This window comes from Alosa sapidissima, chromosome 22, assembly GCF_018492685.1.
Source record: "Alosa sapidissima isolate fAloSap1 chromosome 22, fAloSap1.pri, whole genome shotgun sequence".
NCBI classification, from domain to species: Eukaryota; Metazoa; Chordata; class Actinopteri; order Clupeiformes; family Clupeidae; genus Alosa; species Alosa sapidissima.
The window spans coordinates 3,984,447-3,999,627 of NC_055978.1; the positions used below are offsets into that span (position 1 = coordinate 3,984,447).

General features: G+C 43.2%; 3 protein-coding genes across 5 annotated transcripts in view; 2 read left to right on the top strand and 1 right to left on the bottom strand.

Annotated features, from left to right (window-relative positions):
* Positions 1 to 362: 362 nt before the first annotated feature.
* On the top strand, positions 363 to 4,582 carry nfyba (nuclear transcription factor Y, beta a). 3 transcript variants are annotated; one of them, XM_042078442.1, is made up of 7 exons: positions 363 to 560; positions 1,522 to 1,612; positions 1,956 to 2,089; positions 2,261 to 2,458; positions 3,032 to 3,110; positions 3,231 to 3,310; positions 3,953 to 4,582. In XM_042078442.1, the coding sequence occupies exons 2-7, from the start codon at positions 1,522 to 1,524 to the stop codon at positions 3,983 to 3,985; spliced, it is 615 nt and encodes a 204-aa protein (XP_041934376.1). In that variant the 5' UTR covers positions 363 to 560; the 3' UTR covers positions 3,986 to 4,582. The 3 variants fall into 3 exon arrangements, with proteins under 3 accessions (XP_041934376.1, XP_041934375.1, XP_041934377.1); XM_042078441.1 differs by having other exon boundaries at positions 367 to 585; XM_042078443.1 differs by lacking the exon at positions 363 to 560 and adding an exon at positions 644 to 1,078.
* Positions 4,583 to 5,802: 1,220 nt separating this feature from the next.
* On the bottom strand, positions 5,803 to 15,116 carry hcfc2 (host cell factor C2). The gene is made up of 15 exons (XM_042078417.1): positions 14,766 to 15,116; positions 13,851 to 13,999; positions 13,088 to 13,248; positions 12,206 to 12,411; positions 11,749 to 11,833; positions 11,527 to 11,633; positions 10,521 to 10,736; positions 10,079 to 10,288; positions 9,698 to 9,786; positions 9,188 to 9,299; positions 8,766 to 8,809; positions 8,441 to 8,590; positions 8,045 to 8,230; positions 6,744 to 7,062; positions 5,803 to 6,553 (listed from the first exon to the last, which is right to left on the bottom strand). The coding sequence occupies exons 1-15, from the start codon at positions 14,929 to 14,931 to the stop codon at positions 6,474 to 6,476; spliced, it is 2,280 nt and encodes a 759-aa protein (XP_041934351.1). The 5' UTR covers positions 14,932 to 15,116; the 3' UTR covers positions 5,803 to 6,473.
* LOC121697118 overlaps positions 14,530 to 15,181 on the top strand; it is a 38,325-nt gene continuing 37,673 nt past the window's right edge. The window contains exon 1 of the mRNA XM_042078438.1: positions 14,530 to 14,564. The gene's annotated coding sequence lies outside the window, so the exon portion shown is untranslated. The remainder of the gene's footprint in view (positions 14,565 to 15,181) is intronic.

A 15,181-nucleotide genomic window follows, 5' to 3' on the forward strand; every position in this document is an offset into this window, starting at 1 on the left:
TAACTTGTGTTGTCGAGGACCTTGGGTTTCCTGCTAAATTTACTGACATTGTCGCAACGCAGGCACACAGTCGAGTCGATGGCCAATGATGCCAATGCCAACTTGTTGACCAACTGATATGAAAAGAATCTCTAGTGGAAATGTGTTAAAAGTTCTAGCCAAAAGTCTTGACACGTTTTGCACTGTTGTAGTGCAAGACGGACAACCTGGCACGTGTCAGAACGTCAGAACGAGGCTTCAGGGTGACGTTACAGGGTTACTAAATAAGTTAGCCTACCCCTAAAGCCTGGTTACTACTACTAACTATGTTTTTTTTCACTGACAAGGACATTCGTTCTCAGTGTTTAGTTAAACCACTGGTGGTGGGTATCACAAAGGAGATCCAGTCTAATCACTTAAGAGGAACTGCCTACTTATCATATGACAAGTCCGGGGGGATGGGAACTATATCTGCCCCCTAGCGAGTGTAGGAGGGCACTGCTGTTAGGTCGCCGAGCTCCGCGCTGGGACTGGTTCTTTCGCAGCCATTTTCTGTCCAACCAAACGGCCGTTTTGAGAAGGTAACCAACCAGGGCTTCATTGCAGGTTTGTATCTGGCTCCGGCCAATGATTGCTAACCAATTTCTCGTTAGCTCGAATGGAAATGTCCGTCTCTGACTGATTTTTATTTGTTGTCGGTTAGAATGAGGGTTTGAGTGCAGGAAGCTTTGAAAATCATGTCTGTGGCACATCTAAAAAGTCGTGTCCGCGGTGCTGGCATTTCACTACCATCACCAGGCCGCTTTGTGCTTTCTGTCTCTACTCTCTAGCTAGTGATTTCTTTGTAAAAACAAGCGTGGGAAAACTCACAGGGTGATGTTTCAGTGGTTAAACGGCAACTACCAAGTTGCATATAGTATACTATATCACCTTGACTCTGACACAGGGACTTAACTGTTCTTGGATAAATGATTAGGGTATATTGCTAGTTATCGTTAGCTCTTTCTCTAAAGACCACTGCCCTTTGTTGAGACTTGTGCGTCAGCTGGACCCGCTAACAGCAGTTAGCTAGGTACTAGCCAATTTAGTAGCTTGCTAGGTACGTTATACCTTTGTCTGACTACAAATAGCGAAGACCTCTGGATATCATGTGTTCTGTTCATAGCTATCGACAAAGTCACAGAGCTTAGAAGAGTTGTTTGATGAAACAAAAAATGAACATGAATGCAGCATTATTTAGCTTCCCATTATAAAACTGCATTACCCCAGTGTTTACTACAACAAGCTAGCCTTCCGTTTCTAGCTAATGCTAACAAGCGTTCTAATCCTAACCACAGCGGGAAGGTAGCCTAGGATAGCCAGCTGCTAACGTTATGTTTTGAGAAATCCGCCAAAATACCAGGAAGCCGACTATATTTGTACCAGGCATTATGCTATTAATTGGAAAGTAAAATAAGGTGGATTGTTAATGGGCAACATCACGTCAAACACCACCATATGACTATATAACTTAAAGCTAGTATTTTCTCCGTTTTTGTTTAGATGGACGGAGATAGTTCAACCACCGATACCTCTCAGTTGGGTATATCGGGAGAGTACATGGCTGGTGGCTACGTGCTTCAGTCCCAGGATGGTAAGGTTCAACCTATCACTTTTAATTTCACTACATACTAGCAAAATTTTATTGTAACGTTACATTGCTCCAGGATAACCTCCCTCGGGCACAGTGTCTTGTAAGCGCCTACCAACTCTGCATTGTCAAATCTAATGAGATGCCTCATCATCATTGTAAGTCTAATGTAATGAAGTTCCACCGAAATGATTGGAAACCTTATACGCATCACTGAATGTATGCACACAATGTCTATAAATTACTATTTACCTCAATCATGTTTACTATTTATATACAGCACTTAGTTATCAGTTAATTTCAATTCCTCAATCTCAAATATTTGTGGACTAATTTCCATTTCAAGATGATGGTGACGATGGACTGAATGATCACGAGGATGGAAATGGCAGTAAAGATCACCTACGTGAACAAGACATCTACCTCCCTATCGCGAACGTGGCACGCATCATGAAAAATGCAGTTCCACAGACTGGAAAAGTAAGTCTCCTGTTGACTTGCTTTGTGTGGCCTATAATTGAGTGAATGAGTGGTTGAGCAGTGGTTGCCTTTGCAAGATTGTCTTAGGATGCCAAGGATGTTATATTAAGTTGTCTGTCTGTGCCCATAAATCAGTCACTCACCCCATAATCTTTGTCACTTGGAAAACAGATCGCAAAAGATGCCAAGGAGTGTGTCCAGGAGTGTGTGAGTGAGTTCATCAGCTTCATCACATCCGAGGCCAGCGAGCGCTGCCACCAAGAGAAGCGCAAGACCATCAACGGCGAGGACATCCTGTTCGCCATGTCCACTCTGGGCTTTGACATGTATGTGGAGCCCCTCAAACTCTACCTGCAGAAGTTCCGAGAGGTATGAGAATCAGATGACTGCTCACCATTGTACATGCTAATGCACACAGAGACACACACACACACACACCTTTCCTGGTGTTTTAAGACCCCAACGTTGTCTTCAAGGCTGCACTGCCTGGAAGGCACTAGGGTTAGGCATGGGTTAAGGTTAGGGTTGGGGTTAGGATTAGGTGCCTCCAAGTCAACGGTGGCAGCGCTGCCTGGAAGATGACGTTGGGGGCTTATAACACCATCAAGCCACACACACAAACGTTCTACATGATTAAATGTAGAACAGGCATGCATAAGATGTGTGTATTCGTGAGAAATGTATTTGAAAGTACAAAGACAAGCACAGCCCAGGAAATGGGTGCCTCCTGTCCATAACAAACCAGAGTGGTGAAAGGTTATGGTTTTCAGGCCAGTCATTTAAAGACTTGTCAGTTCTGAACTTGACATGAATATGTAAGTTGCTGTGGTTTGGTTGGAGTGACATCCTTAATGTATCTGTGCAGCAGCTGTCTCCATGAAAGAATGTCTTTTCATCCTACCCCACACAAAGAGCTCATGCCAGTTCCTCTTTGTTCCTTAGGCCATGAAGGGAGAAAAGGGCATCGCAGGAGTGTCTGTCCCTGAAGGCCTGGGTGATGATCTTACAGAGGAAAGCTTTGGTGAGTTGAAAGCCACAGGAGGGAAAAAAAACAGTGGCCATTCCTGTTTCATGCTGTGCTTTCGATTTAAAATGCATAAAGAAAAGAAAGTAAAACTTAAGATTGCTTTCCATATTTCAGCCAATCAATTGCCAGCAGGAATTATTACAGCAGATGGCCAGCAGCAGAACGTCATGGTCTACACCACCTCCTATCAGCAGGTGAGATTGGACACTATTTGGGAAAATCCTAACATGAACTGACACGTGACTGTGTGGCAGTAGCATTCACAGATGCACTAACTTTAACTTATCGTACTGTACCTTAATTACCATGTTTAGAGTTGCTGTGCTTAAAAAGTGTCAGCTTAATTTAATGTAACATAAAGGCCTTAGCACATTGGCACAGACATGAGTGAGGCGCATTCCACTTTCAACGTTTCATTACACTAGATTCCAATACAACCCAGCACACCAGTGTCGACCTTTGCGTCGCCACTGTGCAGATTACCGTTCAGTTCTATTATGTCGGCACACTCAGTAAAACCCATTGTGTATCCAATGCTTCTCAGTAAAAAAATTCAGCGCTGATGTGCGCGGCAAGTGATGGCACACTCATGTCTGTGCCTAAATGTGGAGCGTTTGATTGGCGTGTCGTTCACTTATGCTGAAATGTGTTTCTAACTCTTAAGCCTTTGTCATTACAAGACATTAGTATGGTAACTGGTGGTTTTAACAGTTCTGAAGTTGCAAATTGATTTAGGTTCTTGTGGTTTACCTTCACTGTGAGGTGTCCTCCAGTGTCTCCATATATAAACCATATGGTGATTTACGTGGACCTAATTGATCCCATCTCCTCTGCAGATCCAAGGTGTGCAGCAGATCCAGTTCTCATGACCCTCTCCCAACCCCTCTGGAGCACTTGAGTCACAGGGGCAGTCGGAGCACTGACTGTCCACAATCCCTCAGAGATGGAGGACTGCTGACATGAGATGATGAAGATGACAACGATGTTGATGATGATCGAACTGCGTGGGCCCAGGAAGAACAGAACAGAAGATGCTGCAAGCAGGGCCTTCCTTGTGTTAATTCATTAGAGTGTGCTGTCAGTAGTGTGTAACATGTTCAGTAGTTAATGTGAAGAACTGTGAGGCTAGCTCACACATTAAAAATGTCTAACATCACATAGGTGATTTCAAACTTTTTTGGGTCTATTGTCCATGTTGTACATAAACCTTTTTGGGGAGGGAGGGTATTTGGACATGAAAATGGAAGATACATGATTTAGGCATGGCATTTTAGAATTGTTTTTTTTCCTCAGACTATTTAAATGTCTTATCAAAGGACGAGATTCCCATTTCTAATTTAGAACATGGTGGGATCTCCTTTTTATGTTGAATCATGCTCTCTTTTCTTTTTCTTTTTGTAAGTTGAGTAAATTAAATACAATGTAAACTGTTTGAATAAAAATAAAAATGAAACCATGATCTCAAAGGCGTTGTGAAATTCTTCTGTGTACGGCAGATGCTTTTCACTGCTCTGAGGCACCTTTGCTCTACATTCTCCATTAGCATTTGTATATTATAGTATTTATTTGTTTTCATTGGGCTATTGGTTGACATTGTTTATTATTGCTGTTCTCCTTGGTGTAGTCTTACCAACTTTTTAAATTGTTTACTGTTAAATTTAACTATTGTATTATTTGGGGGCGAAGCTGCGAGGCAACCCATAGTGATTCTATGTTTTCTTCCCTATTATTACGCTTCTGCCATTGAAGTCTATGGCAGCCCATAGAACCGGGGGGTATTCCAAGTAAGTGGTATAGTGATAAACCTGGGTAAGTTAACTCAGAGTAAGGGGTAAACCTAATAGAAGAGCTGCATGGCTTCATTCCCCTTAAAAAACAATACCTTAGGGCTCTTGTAGGAGGTTTGCCACTTACTCTGGTTTAACTTACCCAGGTTTGTCACTAAACCACATACTTGGAATACCCCCCAGATGATCAAAACTCCCCTGCTGAAGGGTTAAACATTCTAACAGAAGATTCTGTTAGAATGTTCTGTTCCACAATAATGTAAGGTTCTAGAGGCTCTGGTTGAATTCAGTGAACCCTGGTATTCTTTAGAACGTTCAATTTCCAACATTCCCCAGTTAAGCTAGAACCAGAGAGGGTTAGTAATCAAGGATCTTTGCTAGAACCTTTAGCTTAGCCCATCAACAATCACCTTCCGGAATTAAACTTTGAACAAAAGCCATGAACTGCACGCAAGCTGTTCTTTTTTTTTCCATGTTAGATTTTTTTTTTTCCATAAAAAAAGATGCGTCAGAAATGTAAAGAAAAAGAAGCATGTAATGGATTTAATGGGTCAAGGACAATGTAAACAATGTAAACAATGTAAAATGACACTGAAATGAAAAAAAATGACACTGTCTACAGTACCTCAGTTAAAAAAAATGGAGGCTACAATGTTGCATAATGCTTACTTAAGACTGGGAGCACATATCAGAAAACACATATCAGTGTTTTCTGTGAAGACCACAACATCAAGGGATTGAAGCAAATGTGTAATTGGTCTCTTTACTGCTACCTGAAATGTATATGGAAGAGTAAAAAGGTGCAGATGATTTCAAATGGACTAATATTTCTACCAATATTGGGATGTTAATGTTAAACAACATACACGCTAAGATACGTGTGATAACATACTTTACAATACACAATAAATAAGTGCTTTATTAATATAGTATCATCAACCATCATCTTGACCAAACACTCATCAGGATTGCATACCTCCAGTGAAATGTAGACATATTTTAATGCCAAGTAACAATCTTTGTCTCTTTTTGACTAAGTCGAAAACCAGTGAAACACTTAAATCAAAAGCACCAGTCAAAATAAGTGACCCAAGAGTGGCCCCTTCGGCACTTCAAGGCACTTGAAACCCAGCTGCTGTAGTAACTCCATATCCATATTACGAAAAGAACCTGGCCTCGTCCTCAGAGAAGGATTCATGACATAAAATAAAACACATAAAAACTGGGTTTTGTTTTTTGTTTAAAAAAAGAAGAGTATAAATACATATGTACAAGAACAAAAGGCATTCATTAAAAAGAATCGAAAAACAATATTTACTCCTACATTTGTAGTGGCCAGAGGGAAAATCGTGACTCCACTTATGTAGTATTTTACAGTCAGTATATATCTCATGGATTTAGAAAAAAATGGCAGGATTGACATTTGTCTCACATAAACATGTGTTCTAAGGCCAGGCATTGTGCTACAATAGAAACCCTGTGTTGAGTGACTTTACAAAGGCATCCGATGGAGTACTTATTTCAAACCCATCTGATGAGATCAGCCCAGTGGTTAGTATTTGGGGTTACTCTATCTTTTTTTGCTTTCCTGGTCCGCCTCTCCGGAGTTTGCTTTGGATTCAGTGGAAGAGGCTTTAAGTTTGCTCGTATCTATTGGAAAGAGACAGAAAAAGCAGGAAGTGACTCAGGTGTCAATATGAATCCACTGAGTACATATAAGCTTAATTATGTGAATCTTGACAAAAAATATACTGTCCTTCATAGTATGATTTCCACAGATTCCACACTTAACACTTACTCTCAAACACACACACACACACACACACACACACACACTTACCCTGCAGCCAGCGGATCTGTGTGGCGGGGCCGTAGCCCTGCTCGTTCTTGGCGGCGATGCGGAAGACCACAGCCGGCCGCGCCGAGCAGTCGATGTGGGCGTTGCTGAGGTTCGACGGGCTGACCGTGCAGGAGGTCTTGGTGCCGCGGTAGATGCGGATGAAGGCCATGTCGCCGCTGGCCGTGCCGGCCGTGGTGGTAGCAGCAACGCTGCTGGAGCCCCCACGGCTCTTCCGCACGGCCAAGTACATGCTGTACTCCAGGATCTTCCCCGACGGAGAGGTGGGCGACTCCCAGCTGATGTGCACGTTTTCAGACACCTGGATACGAGACGAGACGAGAGAGAGGCATCAGAGTTTGTTTGTTTGTTTAATTTAAGGCCATTTCTGCAACTAAGGCTATTTAAATGGCCAGAGCACTGTGTGTTATAGAAACTTAAATATGTTTCTCAAAATCTATGCTAATAAGATATTCTAAAACCTTCAAAGGTGGGACCTTGGGAGACATCAGAGGAGCAGGATTAAACAACACAGAGTTAGGGATAGTAATCAAGGAGCAGAACATGAGGAGTGAGCCAAGAGCAAAAGAGGGAGAGAGACAGAGACAAAAAGAAGAAGAAAAGGAGAGAGAAGAAGAGAGAGATACTACAGACCCTTTCAACAAACGTGCATTTTAAAGGCAATTCCTGCTGTACAAAAAAACAACAGTGAGCTGATGGTATCTTGGGGATGAACTAAAATGAAGTTGACATTTTATAGAGCACTACTCTCTGTCTGATACATTTCCATTACAATTATCTGCATTGATTATGAACGCTTAAACCAGAAACTTGAAGGGGTATGTGTATAGATGTGAATGCTTTTGCGAACAACAGATGTGTGATTACTTGACAATACTTGATGCGTCACAGGACAGAATGCCTACATTATGCATCAGTGCTGCACTGTGCACCGCTTCACTTACAGCTTCCACACACAGTGGAGTTCGGTCAACGCATGCCAGTGGGTGTTCCCGACGGTAGCTATGCAAATGACTTAAGTTATAACCGTAATTTGATTGGGTGGTGCCGTCTGTTGTTGTCCGTCGGTGCAGCAAAAGTTGAACTTCTCAACGCGAGCGACGGGAGCAACCCGACGCAACGCACCCACAATTCAGTTCGGCAACGGATGACGTAAGCCCATGTACAGTGAATGTGGCAAGCTGATGGCTCCCACACACACAGTTGCGTGTTTGCAGTGCTGGAGACGCATCCCAGTTGAAAATACCACCCTTTACAGCTGCAGCCACAGAATGGCGTTGTACCTTGCTGATCTTGACAGCAGAGGGCGCTCCAGGGAAGCCAGGCTGGCAGGTCTTGTACTCGCTCACAGCACTGAAGTCTCCCTGGCCGAGGCTGTTGATGGCGGATACTCTGAACCTGTAAGTGACACCTGGCTCTAGAGAGTGTTTCTCCCTGCCCTCGTAGCACTCGTGTATCCACTGTTTGACCTGAATGAAGAGACAGATATGTCCAGAAAAATCCAGAATGTAAAAAAAAAAAAATCCTTTTTTTATCCAAAAAACACGCTAAGCACAAAATGGCAGTAATTTCTTGTCTTAACAATGAAACTGCAATAATAATGAAATTCAATAATAAACATAATCCTCACTAAACCACACCAGCATGGTGATAACGCGCAAGAGTAAGAGTCCAGATACCTCTTTGGAGCTGGTGAAATGGTACGGAGGGGGTAGTGCTTCTTCTCCCTCGGGAGGCAGGTAGTACTCGGTGACCTCAGCGAATAGAGTCCTAAAGACGCCCACATCAAACCAGACAGGCTCCTCCAGGCTCTCCTCTTCAGCTGGAGTCTATGCAATGAGAAAGTTCAACAATAGCAAAGGGCAGTACTAAAAACCTACAACTCCAGTACATATGTGATCATCAACTGTAATGAGAATATTGATGCTGAGTGTGATACAGTACTAAGCTACCTGCTAGGTGTTGGTCTCTGGGTGAACAAACAGAAGCTGATTTCCCCCTTACCTGGCTCAGGTGATCCATGGAACTCCCTGGGTACAATGTAGAGTCTGCAATCCCATAAGCACAACAGTGCGTCAGTTTCAGTGCCATCACATCCCACTCCCATACGCCATACCTTATAAGTCCAACCTTCACACTTCCTCATTCATATGTTACCTAAATGCTAAAAGACCTTCTGCAGTTTAAGTAACACAATGTAGGGGAATGAATTCCCCTTTTCATAAATGTTCAACTTACTGGGTACCCAGTTCATCTCAAACTGATGAAAAGGGTCCTGATCCTTAGCAATGTTATATAGTGTAATACCAGGTGTTCAGGCCATGTGTCAGCAATGACAGAGACTCCATTCAGCTTCCTATAATTCAGTTTTTAAGCTGTTCATTTCAGGTAAAAAGTTAAACCTACATTGTGTTGGCTTTACTCACAGGGTTCTGATTGTAGTCCTCTTCCACTCCTCTCCTTCGTGTGATGGGGATCCATCGGCGGCTCTGACCCGCTCTCACAAATCTCCACGGGGGTCTCCACAACACCTCCTCCCTGACAGGAAACCAAAGAGCCTGTGAGCAACGGTCATCAAACACCCCTAAAAAATATTAAGACTACAACTCTCTGAACAAGGCTGTGTGATTGGAAATATTGTTTGGGTGATTGATTGATTGATTAATTGATTTTCGTTATTGACACTATTGTACAAAAGACATTTCTTATGAGAATTAATTAATAGAGAAATAAAACACCTCTGTACATTATCGATTATCGGTCAAAAGGATAAACACAATGAAGCCCCAGGGCTCGGTGCCATTGTGGTCCTTGAAATATAACAAAACACCGCATGACTCAGCATCCAGTGCACTAGAAGAGCAGTCTAGAGAGAGAGAATGCAGATGTGACTGACTGCAGATGTGCGGGGGGGGGGGGGGGGGGGGGCATCGTACCTTCAGTGGTGAGGTCATTTTTTTTCCAGATGACATCTTTCCACTCAGGCCGTCACGGCTCTGACCAAAAGGATTATCTGAGAGATGGACTGGTGGAAAACACATCAGGGCCAGTTGAGCGCTATGGTCCACACTTTTACAGACAACTCACAACACACACTTGAATGAACCTAACCACGGATCGAAATAAGCACCTGCCACCAGCCAAAATATGGAAGTGGCTGGTAGGTTTTAGACACAAAGCATTAATTTCATTTTGAGTGACCAAAAATCTGTGACATTTTCAAAAATCAACTTCCACCGCAGAGCCTTCAGCAAAAGTAAACTCATAACTAAGCTATAGCCATTCATTCAGTCTGCTAACAGCCTGTGGTCACTCACCTTGTGAGCTTCCCTCTTCCACGACCTCCGTGGACTGCTCCTGGGGGTCGACGGAGGGGTCAGAGGGATACGGCGGCGGGGCGTGGGGGGGCCGGAGCGGCTGCAGCTGGAGGAGGTAACACTCTGCTGCAGGCAGGGGGCGCCAAGACACATGTAACATGGAGATGGTAGATTTGACCAACAGCACTGCGCACGGGGTGGTGGGCCTCTCTGGAGAAAGGGAAAATGGCTGTCAGGTGCTTGGATTTACTCCTCAATTTCCAGATGCCAGATGAGTTGTTATGAATGAAGCACTTTTCTTCCACACAGATGCACTACATGCAACTTCCAAAAGTAGGACTAAACCTCAAACCCATTACTTCATACGCGATCATGATTAATAAAGGAGTGACTGAGTGTTGCTTAAACAGGCTCTCTCTGTCACTAGCATGTTTCTCCTCACCCGTCTCCAAGTACCAGAGGTCCTTGCAGCAGACCTGGATGTTCCAGCTCTTGCGGTAGCCGTCGCGGCCGCTCCAGATGTAGAGTCGAGAGCCGATGGCGGCGGCGCAGTGGCCTGCCCGAGCTCTGGGGACGGTGGTGGGACCCTCGTCCGGAGCCTGCTGCTCCTGCTCTTGCTGCTCCTGCTCTGGGCCCAGACGCTGCCACATCATGGTGTCTGCAAATGATTTTAACACCAACACAGTGTTAAAATGGCATAATTTTAACACCAACAGTCGCATACTCAGAAATACTTAATGAAGGGCCCTTACACAGCATTGGCATTAATGCAATTACAATTTAACAAGTCTCTGTGTATTTTAGTGTTCACTTTTATGGAAAGGATTAGAAGTAGGGCTGTCAATCGATAGAAAAAAATCTAATTAAGTACATACTCTGTGATTAATTAATCTAAATTAATCGCATATATAATTTTTGCTGTGAAAGTATTTTAAATATTTAAATTCAAATGAATCATTGAATAATCAGCATTAGTGACATTAAAGTTCAAAAACTCTTTTATTATTATTTTCACTGTTCAAATAATTGCCATAATAATCTATGATATGACCTAATATGCTGAGGAAATAAATTCAGTGCTTCAAATTCAAATAAATTCAAAATAAAGTGCTTCGGGAAGAAGTTTTTTTTACATACAAGGCATTTAAGGCCACAGATATAACCTAGGGGACACAATGAAAATAAATTAATACTCCCCTCAATGTCAACATTTATTTCTTTGCATTGATGTGCGACTATAGAGTTGATGAACTCCGGTGATATGCAAATTCCTTGCTGCAGACATTGCAGAGGACTTTATTTTCAACACTTTTTTTTTTATCAACACCATCAGGCCGTTTTTTAAAAGTAAATGTTCCAATCAATGATCCAAGCAGCACGTTTTCTTCTCTCCTTCATGTTACAGTCTAATTTGTACTGACCCAGAACCAGAAACAGGAAATACTGACCCAGATTCAACAATGATAGAGAGTTAGTACAGATCCACTCCACACCAAGGGCGTTGGGTTTGTTCTCTGACTCCACCACCGGGACCCAGCCTCCAAACACATACATCCTGCCATCAGAGAGAGGTGGAGAGGCGCCAGAGAGAGAAAAGTGAGATATCATTCATCATTAAATGTCTGCAAGAAATTCAAATGCACAGTGATGGTGATGAAATTCAGCCTTACTTGTTTCCTATGACGTTGGCTGAATGGAGGCTTCTGGCTATGGGGCACTGTCCTCTCATTTCCGGAGTGGACCACGTCATGGTTTCTACACAGGACAGGGACAGAGGTAAAGGTGAGGCTGCACAGTGCACACTCAACATCCAATCAGCTCAACACTTTGAGTCTAAGGGCTTCTATACACAGTTGCGTTCCGTCAACGCATGCCAGTGGGTGTTCCCGACGGTAGCTATGCAAATGACTTGAAGTATAACCGTAATTTGATTGGCTGGTGCCGTCCCACAATTCAGTTAGGCAATGGATGATGTAAGCCCATGTAAAGTGAACGGGATGCGTCTCCAGCACTGCAACGCACGCTACTGTGTGTATGAGCAGTATTTATCTAACATGCTGCATGCTACACAGAAGACAAAAAAAACAAAAAAACACAATAAACAAGCTTAAAGCAACTTAAGCTCACCAATATCCAGTTGCCACAAATCACCAAGCCGATGGCCACACATGCCTCCGAAGATGTAGAGCTTGGGGCTGTGACCGGGCTTGCAGTAGGCCACTGACGTGTGGGACTCACGGGCGGAGGGACCCCCACCTTTCGTGTCCGGAATACTCCAACCCTTGACCCCTGATACAGCCTGCAGCTCCAGCTCATAAAAGTCATCCAGGTACCTGCATGGCGGATGTGTGTAGGGGGATGTGGGTTATATATCTACCTTTCTGGCAATTGAACAGGTCCATATTAAGTATATGGACAGTGACACCATTTATAATCATAATCATTGATAATCGATACACCACCAGAATCAATCTGAAATGAAACAGTCAAGATGTGCTTGAAGTTTACATTTCCAGCTTTAATTCAAGGGGTTGAACAATAATATTTATTATACAAACAGTTGAAATGAACTCTTCCCCTTTTATCTGCCTAATTTTTCATGGAATAATGAAGAAACAGGCCACAGTTTGCCATGAAACTGCTTGTAGGTCAATACAAAATGTCTGTCATTCCTGAACAGTTAAGCTAATGTGATATTTTAGTTCAACGCCTTAAACTTAAGCTGAAAGTCTGCAATTTAATTTTAAATCCGTTCTGCATCTGCACACCACCAGAAAAACAACTGTAACTGCCAAAATACTTTAGGGGCTAACTGTATATTTTAGTTTATTGTTTTGTATGTGCACAAGATGTAAGAAAAACTGTCCAGAGGTGTAAAACCAAATATAGAATCTACACACTATTCCAGAGGAAGATCACATTTCTTTACCTTCTGAATACACTGTCCTATTGTTCCAAAACTCTGTCAAGTCAGTTATATGGACAGTATATTTGCAGTGATGTGCCCACCTTAGTACATTGCCGTTAGGATCTTCACTGTCATTGGCCAGACCCCCAAATAGGTAGCATTTGTTTCCGATGAGGGTGAAACTGTGACCGATGCGAGGGCAGGGAGGGGACGCATTCTTCGGGCCTCGGGGTTTTAATTTCTTCCACAGCCAGCGACTTGCCTGTAACACATACAGTAGGATGGATGGAAACATGAGCAACTGACTCAGAGGGGAGAAGAACTTTCTCTAGTAAAACAGATTCAATGGCTGCTGCAGACTTCAATTGATTTCAACTTCAAAAACGGAATTGAATTGAATAATTGGGGTTAGAGTTAATAATAATATAGTATAAGTATATAATACTCTTTCGAACCCATGAGGGAAATTTGGTCTCTGCATTTATCCCAATCGGTGAATTAGTGAAACACACTCAGCACACAGTGAACACACAGTGAGGTGAAGCACACACTAATCCCGACGCAGTGAGCTGCCTGCTACAGCGGCACTCGGGGAGCAGTGAGGGGTTAGGTGCCTTGCTCAAGGGCACTTCAGCTGTTCCTACTGGTCGGGGATTGAACCGGCAACCCTCCAGTTCCAAGCCCGAAGCCCTAACCAGTAGGCCACGGCTGCCTCCAATTTCGAAAGAGTAAATTAGGTTTTCTATCCTATTGTACAAGACAGTTGTAGACTGTAGGCTACATCTATGATGCACCAATAAATGTGCCAGGTCATACTGCAGCAGCCAGAAGCTAGACTGGTGGCAATGGTATCGATATGTTTACCTGTAGCTCGTAGAGATTGTTGCTGTATTTGCCAAACTCCACCATGCCACCAAACACCAGGATACGGGTCCCTTCACATGCAAAACCATGGGCAGCGCAGCCAGGAGGGATGTCTCCCCTGACCGCTGGAAGAAACCATTGCCTGGACACTGAACATCAGTGAGAAAAAAGCAAAACAAGAAGTGCGTTTTGTTGGGGACCATAATTTAGCCATGTTGTGTATCCATGAAAACAACAGAGCAAATATTACAAAGTCGCAAGGAAACGAGGCTAAAAACTTTACAGTCAGATTAATAAATGTGGGCTGTCGATTCCGGTGATGTTCTGTTGATTGTCATGGCCACAGCAACCATACAGTAGCAGCAACACGTTAATCGCAGTCAATACCAAAGATTCTAGAACAGAGCTCTGTTCTAGAATCTTTGGTCAATACCACTTTAGGGTATGTGAATCAAACGCTAGGCCAATATCCAAACTTGAGAGAATGGCATTAATGCATTACCACCAAATTTTCTCATCTATCTACTGTCTTTCAATAAAATTGTATCGTAAGGGCTACACAGTCATATGAATTAATGGCGTTGTCTCTGCCTCCATCTTTAAGCAGTTGCCCCGGTAACCGATAAAACGGCTATCGTTGGTGGAGCTAATTAGCTAGCACTAACGTTAGCGGCTGGAACATCTGGGTACTTTGTTATCTCGCCGCCAAATTAGGTAAACTTTGCGAATGTTAAGTATACCGCAGATAGCCCACATATTCGATCATTCACGTTACTGAGTTTTTGTTAATTCTCATAGGCTGAGGCTTAAACTTAATTGAACAGTATAATACAATTACTGTTGTTGAAAATCTAGCTAACGTTATCGATGTATCATACCGTTCAGTAATATTAGCAAACTAGCACGCTAGCTTACCAGTGTTGTAAACATGCAGGTCCTCCGAAATACCCTCGTTTCCTCCTCCAAACACTACAATTAGCTCTCGAATAGCCACAGCTCGATGGCCGTGTCGTGCCCTGGGAACAGGACCGGTGAAAGACGGAACCTTTCTCCATAATGGACCCTCCGAGTCCGACAGCATAGTCCTATCATGGACTCAAGACGTTTAAAAACCATAGACCGCAAAGATTTCTGATAGATGGGTGAGTGAATGACTGACAGGATTGGTTTTCGGTGAGAGGATTTTGCTCGTATTGTTGATGTTTAACCATTCTGATGCTTTATAACTCAACATTGCCACCTGCTACACTGGAGTGAGAATTACACCCCTATTACAGCACTCTGTACGGCTCTGTCAAGTAGTGGTCTCTAGCGACCTCTGTTGGTGAACT